This window comes from Oryza sativa, chromosome 9 (genome assembly GCF_034140825.1).
Source record: "Oryza sativa Japonica Group chromosome 9, ASM3414082v1".
Taxonomy (NCBI): Eukaryota; Viridiplantae; Streptophyta; class Magnoliopsida; order Poales; family Poaceae; genus Oryza; species Oryza sativa.
In genome coordinates, this window is record NC_089043.1 from 5,936,024 (window position 1) to 5,954,498 (window position 18,475).

Here is an 18,475-nt window from a genome sequence, read left to right on the forward strand (position 1 = left end):
ACATTTTTTATTTTTCTTTGCGCTAAATATGTTTTATTTTTTATTGCTTTGGGCTAACTAGAGTATGACGAATTTAAAATCATACATTGTGACAGTCTTGATAAAACTGTCACGAGTTAGCAGGCCGTGAATATCCACTGGGCTCATCCGTGACGAAAAACAAAAAATCGTCACGATTACGTTTGTCAGTGACGATCTATAAATCCGTCACCGAAAATCCGTCATGGATTAACAAGTTTCTTGTAGAAATTCGCCCTTCGATCCCCTTCAACACGCCTTAGGATCGGTAGTCTCAAGGTTTTGGGAATGGCTTAGCGTACGTGTCTCGTCACTCGTGCACAGGGTTAAGATTCCCTTTATATGTATCTTGTGGGGATCGGGGGTGATTCTTTCTTGAGGAAAACGGTGTATCCGATCATAGCGTTAAGGAGAGAAACATGCATGAGGATGCGTGGGACTCGCTCTTCAACGTTAGAGATCGCGTGGGCGTTGGTGGGCTGAGCCCATCGCTCTCCTTTCTGGCTCGGTGGTCAGAGATCAACCAACAAGTACTACCGTTAGGATTTTTGTTTTTTACTTGATGAAAGATTGGGAGGATGGACAATACTAACCTTAGGATTTTTGCTGTTTACTTGATTTAAAATTAATACATGATGATTATAGGCAAATTTTGCTACATGACACCGTGACTTCGTGGTTTTAGCTGTAGGGCACTGCACGAAGTGATTTTTGGGGGAAAACACTTCCAAAAGTTAGATATTTGGTGGTAGTCACTGCACACATTAAAGTAATAATTTCCGGTTAGAGAGGAGAGAGAAATCGTGTGAAATGTCAAAAATGCCCTTGGGCCCACATGTCAACTCTCCTACCTCTCTATCCCCTCCTTCTCTTCTCTCTCTATCCCACATGTCTGTGACGTTGGTAGGCAGGCGAGGTTCGGCGGCGGCGGTGGGCCGGCGAGGGTGGAGTGGCCGAGGGCGAGGGCAAAGCGGATGCGACCAGTGACGCGCGGAGGAGCGCCGGCGCCAGCCAGCGGTGCGCCCGGACAGCAGCGCAGGCTGGACAACAGGCGAGGTTCGGCGGTGGCAACTGCGTGTGAAGGAGCGGTGGCACAGCTGGACGGTGACGGCTGCAACGCGTCGAGTGAGGAGGGAAGGGAGCCGTCGGTGGCCGGCGCCGCTGTCCGGGCGCACCGCTTGCCGGAGCCGTCACTCTCCCGTCATCGCAGCCGCTCCGTCCTCGCCCTCCCACCACCACCGCCAGACCTCCCCTGCCTGCCGTCATAGCTGACATGTGGGATAGAGAGAGAAAAGAGATAGAAGAGCTAACATGTGGGCACAAGGGCATTTTTGACATTTCAAAAACGCGATTTCTCTTTCCTATTCAACCGGAAATTATTACTTTAATGCGAGCGATGTCCATCAGCAAATATCCATTTTTGACATTATTGGATATTTGCTGATGTTTGTCATATGTTTGACCCGCAATTACTTTAATTACTTTGACCTATATTGTTTAGCAGATGTTTGTCTTGTAGCAAAATTTGTCTTGATTATAAGGCCTGAATATGTTTCGAATTTCTCATACATAGGTGAAAGTTAATTTTCTCAAAAATCTGCTAAACAATCTGCTCTACTATGTACACAATAACATAATCGGCACGATCCAACCCCCCTGGGTCTCCAATATAGCAGAAAGGTTGCCGCTTCATTGTCACGCATCCTCATGGAACAACATTACATGTGCAGCGTGCGTCTATCTGCATCGATATGGAAGATGGAGAGGTTATCTGCATCGAAACGGGAGAGGGAGGTTATCTGCACATATATATACATCGTCTCGAAATACAAATATTGACGACAACAACTTGCATAAAAAGCGAGAGCAATACGATATCCATAAGATAACGTTGAGGTTTCATAAGTCATAACCATGACCATATGGTCTCCAATTCTCCATTCAGTAACTGCAATGAGATAGATATCTCTTCATGCGCATATCTGTTCTGTTCAAATAATGCATCATAACAGAATCTGGAATGGTTCATCTCCCTACACAGAATGCAGCAAGACCAGAATGTACATGGTAAGAGCACAGCATTGCAGCAAAAATTGCACACTATTGCTGACTCCTAAATGCTTAGCTAGGGGGAGGTTCAGCTACACCAAAAGGGTTGCAACAGATCACACGATAAACTGCTGGGTGAAACCATCAACATGAAGCAGACTCTAATACTGAAAAAATAGCTGTTCCACCCGGAACTAAAAACCCAAAACACGGTCATTGTTGCTTTGGCTCCTAAACAATACTGAATTCTTTAGAGCAGCAGCAATAAGATGTACGCCACGAAATTCAGTCTTGATTGTCACGAAGATTGACTTCAATAACATGTAGCTGAAGAGTAATTGTTCTGCCAAGGTGGATGAAGAGCGATACTGCTGCTGCTACTTTCCTGACACTTCAGCAGATTTCCCCTAATCATCACCTTCACACTGAAGTGGAAAATTCAACAAGAAAGATTGTTAGAAATGTTTCCCTTGGAATAAATATATATCGCCAGAAATAATGTCAACAACAAAAGTGGCAGTCAGCATGCAGTTTCATGGTATTTGTAAGGTGTGCGGACAACATTAGTGATGTAACACTTGGTGATAATAACTAGAAGTGCCATAAACAGAGGATCGAAATAGGAATTTACATACCAGATCAGCAAGCATATCAATAGTTAGTTCTGTATCAAAATCATGGGCCCTCAGTGCTTCAACAATGAAGTCAGCAGACACATCTGGGAACATCTTCGAGAGAGATTCTACCACAGCAAGATGATTATCAACACCATTTTCCTCGTAGTGCGATGGATCAAGCGCGGTACTAGCAGCTCCTTTTGATGAAGATTCTGCAGAAATGTTGAGCTTTCCTAGGCTTTCACCATAGTCGTCCAAAGAAAGGGAATCTGGGAGCTCATATTCAGAAGACTTGTCAGCAGTCTCATCCTTTTCTGAATCACCTACTTGCTTCTCAGAGGCCTTCCTTCCGCTCAAGCTTTCTTCAAACGAAGACCTTGGGGGAGGCACAAAGGGAGTGGCATTTGGATTCAACTGAGAAGACCGCTCCATTGTTTGCGCTCCAGTAGACCTTTCAAATGTGCAAAGAAATCTTGGTAAAAATGTGTACAAATTGTGAGCATTCATCATTTCATGTCTACCAAATTCTGCTGAGAAATTAACTTGTTCCATACAACATACCTACTATGAGGATCAGTCAACCAAAAAGGCAGTACAAAAATATTATCAACTAATGAGAAATAACTAGCTGAGATATCTCCTTGTCCTTTTCTTCTGTCACATAATAGTTGGTTTTCTGTATAAGTTACAGCACACAAAGTCACAGACCACCATATAAAAGTTTGCCACAGTACTATGTCTCAAGTGTATCAGGTCCTAGACAAAGTATTGCAACAACCAAAAACTGATCTCATACTGCTTGATCAAAAAAAAGTTGCCATCCAGAAAACTAAATCTTGGAATTGGGATTATAAAACATTTTAGTATGATTAGCACTTAGTAAAGATGACCCCACAGTCCACATCAATTTTAGTTCCAGAACAGTGCAATCTATAATTCAGATGAAAAAAAAAGGGTCAACAATTAGGGAACAACTGCAAACTGTAGCTGGAACCATAATAGAATAGTTTATAACAACCTATCGCGTTGAGTTCCAAATCTATCACCCAACTTCAACCAATAACAGCCTAATCATCATAATAGAATAGTTTATAACAGGGCACACGTGTATTCCACATCCGCACTCCAGCACAAAAATAGAGCTACCATAAGGTTCCAAAATATATAATGCAACTTGAACAAAACGAGGAGTTCACTTCCTGGTGACACCCCTACATATTAGACACCTTCATTTCAGATTTATCATACAGCCGGGCTGAGAAATTAGGGCAATGTCTGGCGACAGGGCACACCACAACTCGATCAACTAAGCAAACGATGCATTACACACGAAAAAAAAAGGAAGCATCCAGAGCCAGCAATCCGCGAAGCATGGAGCACACCCCAACCCCCCTCTACAGCATATGAGCATCATCACCAACAATAACAAAAAAAAAAACCTCTAATATTACTAGCTAGGATTCGCACGAAATCCAGAGCATCGGGGACACCACCCGGCCATCCAACACCGCCACGTAGCAGGAGACACCCGCGGGGGATCCTAAGTGGGACAGAGAGAGAGAGGCGCGCTTGCGGGCATACCTTGTCGTCGCCGGCGGCGGTGGGGGAGGAGGAGAAGGAGGAGGAAGGCGCGACGAAACCCTAGTCGCCGCGGCTCGCCTCGCGCTGGGTTGCCTCGTCGTCGGGGAGGAGGAGAGAGCGTAATAAAGAGGTGAGGGGAGACCGGGAGAGAAAGGGAGGAAACGGGGAACGGAAGGAGGACGGGGGTGGTGGGCCCGGGCGGCGTGGGGGGAAACGGTCGTGGAGCCCGATCGACGGCTGGAGATCGGCGCGGTTCCCGGATGGACGGCTGCGATCGTCTCTTGCTCCCACAACATGTTAGTTTCATCTTTTATTTTCCACCTTCTCCTTCAAGTTTTAGGGGGCTTCTACTATTGATGGAAAGCTTTTTCTGGAAATAGGCTTTTTTGGACGAATTTAAATAGTAAGAAAAAATGTTTTGCTCTTTGTTATTACAATTAAAATGAGAAAAGAAAATACATAGGCCGAGTAGTCAACGGGTCAAATATAAGTCAAACAGGGACCAAACGTATTTGCATTTGTAATTTTAGACAAAAATGAACACCTAAGAAATGGTAAGTTAACGATTTTTTACACACACATCTAGTCCGTCCAATTCCAAAATAAATTGGTTTTTAGATTCACGTAGGAGTAGAGAAGCGAAGCGAGAAATAAGGAATGGAAGATTCCAAACAACCTTTTTTCCCACTCTTATATACATGCATCGATCAATTTCATGTTTCGTGCAGTGCACGAAGCTGCAATGGATGAACATCTCTGGACCAGACATCAAACTGCCAGGGACTTTTTTTTTTGAACGACTCGCACGAGACGGTACGAAGTTCTATTAACAGAGCAGGAAAAAAAATAAAAGATTACAACCCTGGAGAATCGTAACCAGGAAAAGAAAAAAAATACCACCACCCACACGACGATATCGCCAATACACAAGCCCAGGAGAAGGCTAGTACCGGATCGGCCGCCGCTAAGCGTGGCCGACCGCCACTAGACCAACAAAGGCACGGCTGGCGCACCGATGCTCCACCACTCCACAAGCTTTGCTGACATGTGGGACCCCTTCACCGGCGTCCCCCGCCGGCCAGCCTTCTTGCGCCAAAGACCGCGCCACACCCACCGGCAGCTCCTCCTCACACCTAGGTCGCCTCCTCCACCGCCGGCCCCGCCTCTCTGCGCCAAGCCGGCCTTCTCCACCGGCCGCGCCTCTCGTGTCAATCCAGCCTCCCTCCATCGGCCGCGCCTCTCGCGCCAAGCCGGCCTCCATTTCCGCCGCTCGCGCATCTCGCGCCGAGCCGGCCTCTGCTGCCATCGGCTGCGCTTCTTTGTGCCAAGCCGGTTTCCGACCCCTCCACCGAACGATGCCGCGCCGGCCAGCTGCAGCCGTCTCCCACGCCCTTGGCTAGTCAACCGAGACCGCCATGCCTCCGGTGACCGTATACACGGTCACCACCACCACAGCCTTGGTTGCCGAACACCCAGCCACCTCGCCCCTGACTCCTTCCCCACCGCCGACGTCGCCACCGCCTCCAGAGTCACAGCCGCCGTCGCCGCTGCCACCGACGCCAACCACCGCCTCCGCAAATCGCCGCTGTGCTGTCACCCTCCACCACCGAGCAGCTAGCAGCCCGACGCCATGTCTTCCGCCGCCATCGCCAGATGACACGGCAGCCACCACAGCCGCGACCGCCACCACCGTCGCCAACTGTCACCGGCCCACTGCCGCCGCCACCGTCATCACCACACCGCCGCCGTCATCGCCAACTACCGCCGGCGTCCAGATCCGGCCGAGACCGCCGTCGCCAACTGCCGCCGCCGCCGTCGCCACACCGTCGCTATCGTCGCCGACTGCTCCCACCCTCCAGATCCGGCCGAGAGGCACGGATCTGGGGGCACCACTGCCGTCGCCGCCAGGCATCGAGCCGCCGGCCAAAGCAGCCGCGCCTCCGAGCCTGCTGCGGCCGCCCGCGCCTGCGCCGCCGTCGCGCCTGCCGCCGCCTAACGCGGCTGTCCGCGCCTGACGCTGCCGCCCGACCGCCCGCGCCTTTTGCGCCGCCGGCACGCCTGCCACCGCCTGTCGTGGCCGCCTGCGCCCACGCCTCGCCGACGCCGTGCCGGCGCCTCCGCGACCGGATCTAGCTGCGGGTGCGCCAGATCTAGTGGTGGCGACGCTGGATCTGCCACCATGCACCTCGACGCCGGCGCCGCTCCGGTCGGCCACCGCCTCTGCGTCCGCCCGCGCCAGGAGCTCGGGAGATGGCCGCCGTGAGCCCCGCCGCCGCCGTCCTTGGGAGCCGCCGGCTTTGCTGGCCGCTCGCTCAGGCGGCGGCAAGGCAGAGGAAGGGGCGGGGAAGGGCGGCGGCGGCGGCAAGGGTTGCGCCGCCCGAGTCGCCCGACGCGGGGGGCGACGCGGGGGACTCCTTAAACTGCCAGGGACTAAAACTTAGGCTACCAAACTTCTCAAACAAGAACTACAGATTCTTACTTTCGCGGCTAAGGACGATGACATATCATATTCACTTACAGGCAGCATTTAAACTGTCACAGGATATCGAAAAATCTGCGCTCGGAAGTACCATAAATAATGGTAAACAGAAGGTACACAAGGGAACACATAATACATGAAACAGTTGTGACATAAGGTCATGCACAAAGGTAGAGTTAGTTACGAGCTCTACGTTATTTAGAGACTAGCATCCTATAACAGTTAGAGACAATATGGTCTCTAATCATTAATGTATTAAAATACTTTTTCTTGCTCTTCTTTCCTTTCTTTCACCACCATACAACGAAATTTGCTCTAATAAATTCTAAGAGTCGACTCTGAGCCGTTGTCATGCATAACAACCATACTCCTTTCTCTTTCTTCCATGTCATTAAATTTACTTGCATCAATAGAGAGAGACCACTAATAAAGACCGTTATACATGCCCTAAGAGTTTTCTACTCTATCCAAGCAAATTAGTTGTGCCTTGCTAATTGCCATGTGAGCAGAAGGGCCACGTTTGTAAACAGAGCCATTGGCTAAGCCTGAAGGCAAGCACCATATGGGCAGCAAGCACCATATATGCATATGTATAAAAAAGCAGCAAGCAACAAAAAAAACATTAAAAAAAAGCAAATAGATCCAACCAGTACTAAAAATGGTAGCACTAGCCACTAGTCGCTACCATCTTTAGTATCGGTTGGTATAGATCGATTTTTAATCCTGACTGAAATAACCGGGCCTAAAATTACCATCTTTAGTTCCGGATTGTGCGTCCTGGTTGTACAACCGAGACTAAAAGGGGTTGCCGAACCAGTAGTAAAAATGGGTTCCCAGTAGTGAGGCCTAACATGTGATAAAATGTGCTCAATCATTACCAGATGACAAAAAAAAAATCCTGAAGATCTAAATTATTGACACTCTAAATTATTGACACTAAGGCCATCATCTCTCTAAGGCATATGCAAGTATGAGGGCATCATGTGCAGACCCTTCCCAGCCAACAAGTACATATGTAAATTTAAGATCAAAATCCACCGCAGCCATTACATTATGGGTAGTAACACACTTTCTACCCCTAAACGCTGCTGACATAGAAGATGGGTTCCATTTATTGCACCAATACAATCCCAATTGGCATGAAAAATGTTAGGATAGGTTGTGGGAAAAAAACGTAACTTGTGGATAATATTTGTTTTACCTTATAATATGGGTTGAATCTTCTATTGCCAAGAATTGTTCGAGGAATATCACTTGAAGGTGGTTTGACCAAATCATTTCTCAGCTCACCAACAGCATACAATACCTCTCCGAAGTACTTACTAACTGTCTCAGTTGACCTTCTAAAAATGGGTTGTAAAGCCTTAAATCTAACATTGTGGTCAACAACTAGAAGGAACATGGCAACCTGTTCCTCCAGTGAGCTGTGAATGGAGTTGTTGATGAAAAGTCCGCGCTCGGCTGATGGTGCTAGGTCTGTGTTGGCGCGAACTAAGTCGACGAACACAACGGCCTGGGAGATCTGTTTAGCTCTAGTGCAGGTCCAAAAGTTGTTGAGATGCGAGCATGCCAGTCAGTTTGATCCTACAACTGACAAGATATACAAATAACAGATCATTGAGCCGATCGGTAGACAAGCCGATGGAGTAATTCCAGCCGATGTCGATACTCCCCGATGTCAATAGGGTTTTGAGCAATCAACTATATGTCCAATGTAGATAACAATATAAAGACAATCGGATAATGGTAATGTAATAAAACGATAATAATATCCAGTAGAAACCAATCGGCTAACAATGATATGATAGAATAAGCACTGATCCGTAAGTTAAAACATACATCGGCTGAATATCCGATGTCATAAAATCCACAAGATTAGATAAACACTGAAACCTTTGTTGCAATCGGCTAAATCTAACTTGTATGCAATCCTTGTAAGCCGATGTAATGTCTAGATAACTCATCGGCTGAAACCCCGATGAAACCCTTATTGGCAATCAAGAAGTAGGCTAAAGATTACGGTTCTAAGCGCGAAGTGATCAAACTTAACTGATGCAGCACTAAGTATGAAAAGAAACATAATATCTAGACAATAAAGCCTTTGGCTGATTTTCAGGGTGGTAGATACCTTAGCTAATATAATCTGGTAAAGCGATTTAGCCGATACCGGCATAAACCCTAAAGCGAGAATCGGCCGATACGGCTAAATTGAAATATTAAGACTAGATTAACTAAGATATATGATAAATAGGTAGGCAAATATATCAACCGAACCATAGCAATCCAAGAGGTCGGATGTGCTGATGCAGCCTTGAACGACGCCGATGAAGCCAATACAATTGCCAGGGCCGGCGGAACGTAGGACTTACCCTTCGCGGATATCAAAAGCCGATGCAACCCCGCATCAGGTGCTAAGTTTCGCCGGATGATAAGTAAAAACCTCGGTAAAGAGGGTGGCGATCACCGAGAGTAGTTGTATTTATTCGTGAGATAGTTTACAATGACTCCGGGTGTACATATTTATACCCATGGGTAGATAGTAGTCCTTCTCGGACAAGAAAGAAACTTTCCTAAAGATAAAAGTAAAACATAAAATCCTTATTGAACACTAAATACCCTTTCCTAAAGATAAAAGGAAACTAACAGATTCTTCCTAATTAATATATTAATTTCTTTGAACTCGGCCACATCCTCCTTGAACTCGGCCACTTCTGGATAAGCTTTCTTTAATATATTAATTTCCTTAACCAAATATAATAAGAATCCTACTATTGACAACTTGATAATTCCCATCGGTCGATTCCATGACTCTGAAGCCGATAGTGACACTAGGCCGATGATGACTTTGGGGCTTACCAAATTTCATTGTTAACAAGAGTCCCACAGTAGCTCTCTTTGGCGCAACAAATGACAGCCAAAAAATGGGTTGGTTTGTCTAATTAAGTCCCTTTCCATCAATGGCCCATAGAAAATCCTAGTGATGGCGTTGCCTAGCTCTCCTCATAATGAAAATCATGTAGGCACACATTGTAACAACTAAACCAGCAGCTTTAGCCATTAGGATCTAACGTTATGACGTATATCTACCATCTATGCAAATAGCAAATTTATAATATGCATTATACATTGTCAAAACGTGGAATGCAACAAGCACAACCATATACCATGCATCCAACCACAAGAGACGACAGATCCAACACATATTCAGACCTACAAACTTGAAAAAGAACTAGATCTATCTAGCAAAATTATTACATAATAATATATTGAACAACATGATGAAAAAACATCCACAAGATACCAACTCCCAACTACCCAACTAAATAAAACAACATCATTTCTACTAGATCTGGACAATTGATGAAGCATACATGTATTACTTCACGTAAATCAGACTAAAAACCAAAGAGGGGAAAACAAAAATATTGAAAAAAGGGTGACTATGCGTCTTAACTTAGCTTTGTTGGATTACGACTTGGCCATAAGAGAGGATCCTCCTGAGGAACTCAAATCAGCTGAAGAACTCGACATGGGCGAGGAGGAAAATATGAAAATCTCAAGTGGTCTCATGAAGAAAAAGTAGCCGCTTGGGTGAAGTCCAATAGGATGGCTTTGATGTTTATTAAGAGCCACACTGCTCAAGAAATCATTGGAGGTATTGTTGATTCTGACAATGCAAAGACATACTTAGCCAACATTCAAGAGAATTTCAAATCCTCTTCTAAGAATTATGCTAGTACAATCATTAGCAAGATGCTTTCTAGCACCTATAATGGTAAAGGAAGCATATCATGGAAATGACTCATATGGAACATTAGCTCAAATCTATGGATATGGAGTTGTCTGATGGTTTCATAGTGCACTTCATCATGAGCTCTCTTGGTCCTGACTTTGGTCCTTTTAAGATTAATTATAATGCTCAGAAAGAGAAGTGGACCATACAGGAGCTAATTGCACACTCAGTCGAAGAGGAAGAGTGTCAAAGAGCAGAAAAACAAAGGCTTAAAGACTAACTCAACCTCGCTAATGCCAATTACAAAGGCAAAAGAAAGATGTACCAAGGGGAATGCTCTAATAGCAACGAGAAAAAAAATCAATCTCCTCACGGGATGCTAGTGGGAGCAAGCAAGCTATTGCAAGCACTCAGACTAATGATGATCCTTCCAAGACTCCACACCGCCTGTTCTGCGAGGCGGATGGACATTGGCAAAGGAATTGCTCATGCTTAAAGCATAGTTAGCTAAGAAAGGTAACACTAATTCTGAAGAAATATCTAATGTGGATGAATCCCTTTACACTGAATTTTCCCTTAATACTTGGTGGGTTGACTCAGGTACCATGGTGCACGTTTCCAACTCATTACAGGGATTCAGTACCGTGCGGAAGGTAGCAAAAGGGGAGCAAAACCTAAGAGTAGCTGATAGGGCAGAGATTGATGTGACGGCTGTTAGAGACCTCACACTTAGACTCCCTAGCGGTTACAATTTAATTTTGAATAATGCTGTGTTTGCTCCCTCTATTAAGAGAAACCTTATTTCATTGCAAAGACAGATTATGAGTGTCATTTTAAAAAGAGAACATGTTACATTTAGTTTGATAATAAAGTTATGGGTCTTGCCTTCGTGCGAGACAAACTCTATTTCTTCTCTTTGGATGACACTGTGATGAATGCTACAAATGTCTGTAATGATAAAGCTGAGACATCATCAAAATTATGGCACTATTTTTTAGGCCACATTTCTAGGGGGAGAATTGAACGTATCATTAAAGAAGAAATACTCCTCTACTTAGATTTTTCCTACGCAGATCATTGCATAGATTGCATTAAGGGGAAATTCACCAATACAATAAAGAAAGGGGCCACTCGGAGCACAAGTCCACAAAAAATAATGATCGTTCCATTCAGATATGATTATTCCCGTTATGACTATATTTACCCCCATTAATGATCGTTCTGAATCTCTTGAGAAATTTAAGATATTTAGGACTAAACAAGAAGATCAACATAATGCCAAAATTAAAGTTGTGAGATCAGATCGTGGTGGTGAATACTATGGGAAACATGCTCCATTTGGTCAAATTCTTGGTCCGTTTGCCTTATATCTCTAGCAACATGGAATAGTTGCCCAATATTTATGCCCGAAGAACCTCAGCAGAATGGAGTAGCAGGATGACACAACCGCACACTCATGGATATGGTGCGCAGTATGCTAAATCATTCTACTCCGTCAAGTAAATTGTGGATTGAAGGCTTAAAGACAACTACCCACATTATAAATAGAATTCCAAGTAAGTCAGTACCTAAGATCTCTTATGAATTATGGATTGGAAGGAAACCGACATTAAATTATTTACGCGTGTGGGATTGTCGTGCAAAAGTCAGAATATTTAATCCACAACTAAAGAAATTAGACCCATAAGACTATGAGCCATCATTTCATCGGATATCCAGAAATATCTAAGGGATACCAATTTTATTGTCTAGACCATATCGCTAAGTTTGTGGAGACTAGACACGTTGTCTTCTTAGAAAATAATGAAGTGGAGAGCTCACAACATAAGGAGATTAATCTTGAGGAAATTAAAACTAATGTTCCAATTATGAAAATCCAAGAGAATAATATTCCATTTATCAAACTTGTGCCATAGAATGTAGTGCGCCAACAACGAGTAATTCTGGACCCTCTGGCCCTACAACTGATGTTGAAGAAAGTGTTGATGAAAATAATGATGAAAGTAATGAGCATCAATAGAATTATGCGACATAGAATGAAGAAGAAATATCCAAAAGAAGATGCTCAACGACATGTGAACAACGATGAAAATCAGCAATTAAGAAGATCACAACAGGTAAGGAAATTTGCCATTCCCGATTATCATGAAGTTTATATGAGTGAAGATATAGGGAAGGTAGATGGCCCTACCTCATTTAAAGAAGCCATAAGCAGTAAAAACTCATCCAAGTGGTTTGAAGAAATGGAAGATGAATTAAAGTGTGGGATCAGTAGAAGTTCCTAAGGAGGCAAAACAATAGGCTGCAAATGGGCCTACAAAACTAAGCTGGACTCTAAAGGGAACATCGAACGATTCAAAGCAAGGCTTGTTGATAAATGTTTTTTTTTGCGTAGATAAGGAATTGATTATAATGATACATTTTCTCCTGTCTCTAAGAAAGACTCATTTAGATATATTTTCTCCTATATCTAAGAAAGACTCATTTATAATTGTCAGGGCTTTAGTAGCTCACCATAACTTAGAACTTCATCAGATGGATGCATAGACTGCATTTCTAAATGGTGATTTAAATGAGAATGTCTACATGGCAAAACCAGAAGGTTTTGTTGTGGAAGGAAAGACCATTTAGCATGCAAATTAAATAAATCCATTTATGGACTTAAGGAGGCATCCAGACAATGGTACCTTAAATTCGATGAAGTAATTAAAAATTTTTGGATTAAAGGAAAATGTGATGGACAACTACATTTATATGAAGAATAAAAGTGGAAAATTCATCATACTAGTACTCTATGTTGATGACATTTTGTTAGCAAGCAGCGATAAGAATTTGCTGCGAGAAAGTAAAGAAAATCTGTCATCTAAATTTGATATGAAATATCTTGGTTAAGCATCTTATGTTTTGGGCATGGAAATTCAAATAGATAGGTCCAAAGGATTGCTAGGATTATCTCAAGAATCATATATTTCCAGAGTGTTGGAAAGATATAATATGAGCAAATGCTCTACGACACCTGCCCCAATAATAAAAGGTGATAAATTTGGTTAATTCTAAAGCCCAACAAATGACTTAGAAACTAAAGAAATGAAGACGAAACCGCATGCTTTGACTGTCGAAATCAGATTTGGCGTTCGTTACTAGGATGCTTGGTAGATTTTTATCTAATCTTGGATTGGACCACTGGAAAGGAGTTAAGAAGGTCCTCCATTATTTGTAAGGAACTAAGCATTATATGCTCACATATAAGAGGTCTGATAAGCTTGTGATATTAGACTATTCAGATATTGACTTTGTAGGGTGCTTAGGTACTAAGAAATCCACTTCAGGTTATATTTTCACTCTTGTGGGAGAGCTATTTCATGGAAAAGCTCCATGTAGACGATTATTGTATCATCTACAATGTAGGCAGAATCTGTGGCATGATATCATGTAACGGGGCATGCAGTATGGTTTAAGAATTTCATCCCAAAATTAAGAGTGGTCGACAGTATAGCCAAACCACTGGCAATTACTTCAGAAGCAAAATAAACTACAGCTTACTAGACCGAGGTTGCATCATTTTTCCCCAATAAGCATCAATGATCTTCTGTGATAAAAATAGAAAAACAAAAGAGCAATTGTAGCGATAAAGGCTATGTTTCCTCATGATGATGGTAACTCATGCTCACGGCACCAGAACATGAAGTTAACGACTCAACAGTGATTACAGAGAAGTCTGTCATCAGGTGATGGCAATGAAACTAAAATCGATTGTTTCTGTTTAGGGTGTGTTTAATCAGTTCACGCCAAAATTGTAAGTTTGATTGAAATTGGAGCGATGTGATAGAAAAGTTAGAAGTTTGTGTGTAGGAAAGTTTTGATTTGATGGAAAAGTTGGAAGTTTGAAGAAAAAGTTGGGAACTAAACCAGGCCTTAATTCTTTGCTGAAGTTCAGCTTTAGTTTAGGGTCATGCATGGCACTAAACATTAGTCATCATCAAATATATTCCCATCGCAGCGACTTTATATTTAAATTTTGTCCTAAAATATTAGGGTTAATTTGATCTATGCCACTGCAAATTTGTCTATTAAGAAAAATGCCATTACAATTCGTCTATTCGTAACCGTGCCACTAGAATTTTACAAAATTAGAACCGTGCCACTGCCGTCACGTTTTCCATCCATCCCCTGCCTTTTCCGTCTTCTTCCTTCTTTCTCCCATTTCTTCCCGGTTCTTTCTCCTATTTCTTCTCGGAGTCATGCCGGCGAGCTCGGAGGAGAGGGAGCTTGCCAGCGACCCAACCATGGCAGGCGGCAGCGGCTCCTTCTTTCTCCCATTTCTTCCCGGAGCCAAGTGGGCGAGATCTCGTGCGGGAGCAGCGGCGGCGATGCCAACGGCGGTCGTCCATCCATCCATGGCCGCAGCGAGCTTCGACGGTGTCGGCGGTGGAGCCAACGTCGATGGAAACAACGGTAGATCTGGCGCTGCATGGCGCGAGCAGACCCAACAGAGGCGATGAAGACTCGAAGACGGCGGCGAGGTGCTCCAGCTACTTGCGGAGCTCATGGCGGGCGACGAGGAGGCGGTTGGAGTCTCGGAGAGGTCCAAGGATGAGTAGTGCGGGGAGAGCACTGCCGCGAGGGAGAGCGGCCGGCATGAGGTGCTCACCGACCCGGAGGCCAGAGCGGGAGCCGAGGTTGAGCAGCAACGCGGAAGAAGAGAGTCACCGTCGTCGATCACGCTCGACACCCAGCCTAGGCCTCAGCTGGTTCCGCCCGAGTCCCGATGCCACCATTGTCCGACGCCGCCACCGCCGGATTCGCCGACCACGCCAACCGCACTCGAGGTTGGGTTCGTTCACCTTGCCGGCGAGCTCCCTCTCCGGCTTGACTCCGGGAAGAAGATGGGAGAAGGAAGGAAGAAGACGGAAAAGGAAGAGAATGGATGGAAAATGTGACGTCAATGGCACGGTTTTAGTTTTACAAAATTTCAGTGGCACGGTTAAGAATAGATGAATTGCAATGTCATTTTTCTGAATAGCTAAATTTGCAGTGGCATGGATCAAATTAACCCAAAATATAATTGCCTATAGAATACCAAGGGATGTTTATAGTCATTAAATATTCAAAGATACCACTTATCTGACAACTCTCATCCACCTCCCACCACCAACTAGTGTAATTATTGAATAGTAGTATAGATTTTTTACTTCTCTTCTTAGGCTGAGTTCGGAACCCTCACTCCCAACAAGCAAAACAGAGAGCGGTTAGTGCATGATTTATTAAGCATTAGCTAAAATAAACTTGAAAATGGATTAATATGAATTTTTTAAAAAACTTTCCTATAGAATTATTTTTTGCAAAATACGTACCGTATAGTAGTTTGGGAAACGTGTGCGTGGAAAATGAGAGAGGTGAGTTAGTTTTTGATAGCTATATTTTGGGGTGGAGTAGTAGATAAAGAGGTTTTGATTTTTTTTTCGGTGACTGCCATTTTCGGTCTGGAGTTAGCCTGGGCCGAGTTCGCTGTGACAAAAGTGGACTCCAATCCCCAATGTTGCATGAATGTGCATAGAAAGCAAGCACGCGCTCGAGACGTACTACTGGACTATGATGCACTGGATCGAGGACAAGCATCGCCAATGCCGGCCAGTGACTCCTCTGTCATGGACTATTGTAGATGGAAGTATGGAACCATAATATATAATCTTAGCTAGAGCGATGATGCTTTAGACACCCGATTGGACTTACTAGATAATTTGGAAATGCAAATGAATGACTATACCCGAAGACCAAGGGGAAGTGAAGTCATTGCAATTGTGGGAAATCATCATTCCTCTACTGGTGAAATGGTCATCATGGACATATTTACAAAGGTTCTCCCCAAAACATTCGCTACCACAATGCACAAGCACAACTGCCCCGCAATACTCATTATCACTAAACACGGTTTTTCCGCAAGGTCGCACAAAATGGTTGGGAGGAATCCGTGTATTTTTCTTTTGTTGGCACTTTCTTAGCTGAATGTTAAACAACATCTTAATACAAAGACGTGCAAATCTTTTATGTACTTCCTAAAAAGAATTTCACTACGAAAATGCGTGAACGGATTGTTCCAGCTGCATCCCAGATTTGGTGACAGAACTTCTGTCGATGTATATTGTAACTTCTCCTAATCTTAATAAAATTTGGTTGGCATTATTTTTGACCGACCCAGAAAAAAAATACTTGTGAACTTAGTGGTTTCTGTAGCAATTTGACAAAAGAAAAGCATTATCTCAATATCAAACACTGAACATTAATAATATATTTAATTTTGAGATTACCACACATCACACAAGTCAAGTACAACATATTGCAAAGCTCACATGACCAAACAAGTACACAGTAGAAGATTTAGATTTCAACAAATGAAGCCATCATTTACTTATCCAAGTATATAATTGACGACAGATTCTTGTTCGATGCATGATCGGTCACACCACCATCTTTTATGCAGCCGGTCCTGAAGCAGAAGGGTCCACATCATTGTCTCTATGAAATTTCATCACAGCGCCCAAGATTGGGCTCAGCACAGTTCTCTTTCTCTTCTTCTTCTCCTTCTGCTGAATCTGCAAAGGTTTACAACCAGATATATTCTGATATACGCCAAGGAACCAGGAATTTAGTACACATAATTTTCATAAAAGCCATCCAAACCTTGTTTATCGCAGCTTTCTTCTGGCTGTTAAACATGTCCTTGTTTTGTTCTTTGTACTGCTTCAGCTCTTGGCTGTCCATAGCTTCCATCCTGTCCAACTGAATCAAGAACAATTGATTATATGATACAAGTCTACAAATGATAAGAGTCTAGCTAGTTAATTGCATGCTCATCTGCCAGAAATTTACAGCCACTGTGTACAGCCTCTAGAAAAATGCTAAATCTATTCCTGCAAAAGCTAAAATAAAGCATAAATATAATTATTATTAAAATTGAAGACAATATATATCACCCATTACTATGATTTTATTTACCCAAGAGTTAAATTCATCTGCTTGTCTTCTTATGTCCTGTGCATCCTTAGCAGCAATCTCTTTGTTTTCTGCCTGTGGCATTGCCTTCTTGCCATTGTCTCCTTGGGCCATTGAAATACTGGATGACTGAATTTTAGTACTCAGTACTCTGAAGTGAGACAACTTGTAGTTTGGCAAAGAACTCAAAGGGTTATCAAGCATATATATAGGCAAGCTTCACCACTAGATTAGTCACACGCAATTTTCAAATAGGTGTCAAATAAACAAGTCATGGAACTTGCTTGACCTTTGGCTTGTTGTAACGTGTGAATGGTTGCCACCAAGCTGTTTGCAAATGTAGGCAGAATTACATGAGGCGATTCACAAGTCTCTCCTAATCAAGAATCAAAAGCTAAAAACGGTTGGTTTATAAAGGCATAATTTATGGAGGTTCACATCTATCCTTTATATAGAAGTCTTCTAGTAGCAGCCTTCCAATGCAGATAACCTTTTGCTGAATACTATAAGAAGAAACAGTAGTTGATTCTTTTTCTGCCACATTGCAGTTTCTCTTACTGGCAGTTACAATTTATTTTCCTCCTATTATATGCCCATATTTCCTGCTAAAACGGCTGACCTGCCTTGGAAATGCTCTGGCATTTCAGTTCTTTACCCTGAAATGAGCGTTACTGTTTGTCTCCATTTTATTGAGGGGAAAAACTCCAATAATTCAATTTTACAGGTCTTACATTAAACTGCCATATTATTGAAAATTGTACTTTTGATAATTGATTTCTTTCAACAAAGTTATTTTCCATGCTGCATATATAAGTAATGTTATATAACAATGAAACCATCTGTACTACATGCATAGAAGACTAGGACGTGATCACAACATACACAAGTTGTAGTTTTTCAAATATATGCATGCTTTATAAATGTGGAAGGAGACGCGGCGAAGAGGAATTCTTCTTGGGATTCTGCTTGGGTAGAAGGGCGTAGGCCAAAGGACCTCATGCTGTT

General features: G+C 43.4%; 1 protein-coding gene, 1 non-coding gene and 1 pseudogene across 2 annotated transcripts; all 3 read right to left on the reverse strand.

The window, feature by feature from the left end:
• Positions 1-1,909: 1,909 nt before the first annotated feature.
• LOC4346435 (uncharacterized) lies at positions 1,910-4,427 on the reverse strand. Its single transcript, XM_015755846.3, has 3 exons — positions 4,266-4,427; positions 2,703-3,135; positions 1,910-2,492 (listed from the first exon to the last, which is right to left on the reverse strand). The coding sequence occupies exons 2-3, from the start codon at positions 3,114-3,116 to the stop codon at positions 2,475-2,477; spliced, it is 432 nt and encodes a 143-aa protein (XP_015611332.1). The 5' UTR covers positions 3,117-3,135; positions 4,266-4,427; the 3' UTR covers positions 1,910-2,474.
• Positions 4,428-5,661: 1,234 nt separating this feature from the next.
• Positions 5,662-9,274, reverse strand: LOC107278814 (uncharacterized; annotated as a pseudogene).
• A 7,472-nt stretch (positions 9,275-16,746) lies between these two features.
• On the reverse strand, positions 16,747-17,725 carry LOC107276585 (uncharacterized). Its single transcript, XR_010735196.1, has 3 exons — positions 17,474-17,725; positions 17,159-17,257; positions 16,747-17,070 (listed from the first exon to the last, which is right to left on the reverse strand). It is a non-coding gene; the product is annotated as an uncharacterized protein (transcript).
• Between the last annotated feature and the right edge of the window lie 750 nt (positions 17,726-18,475).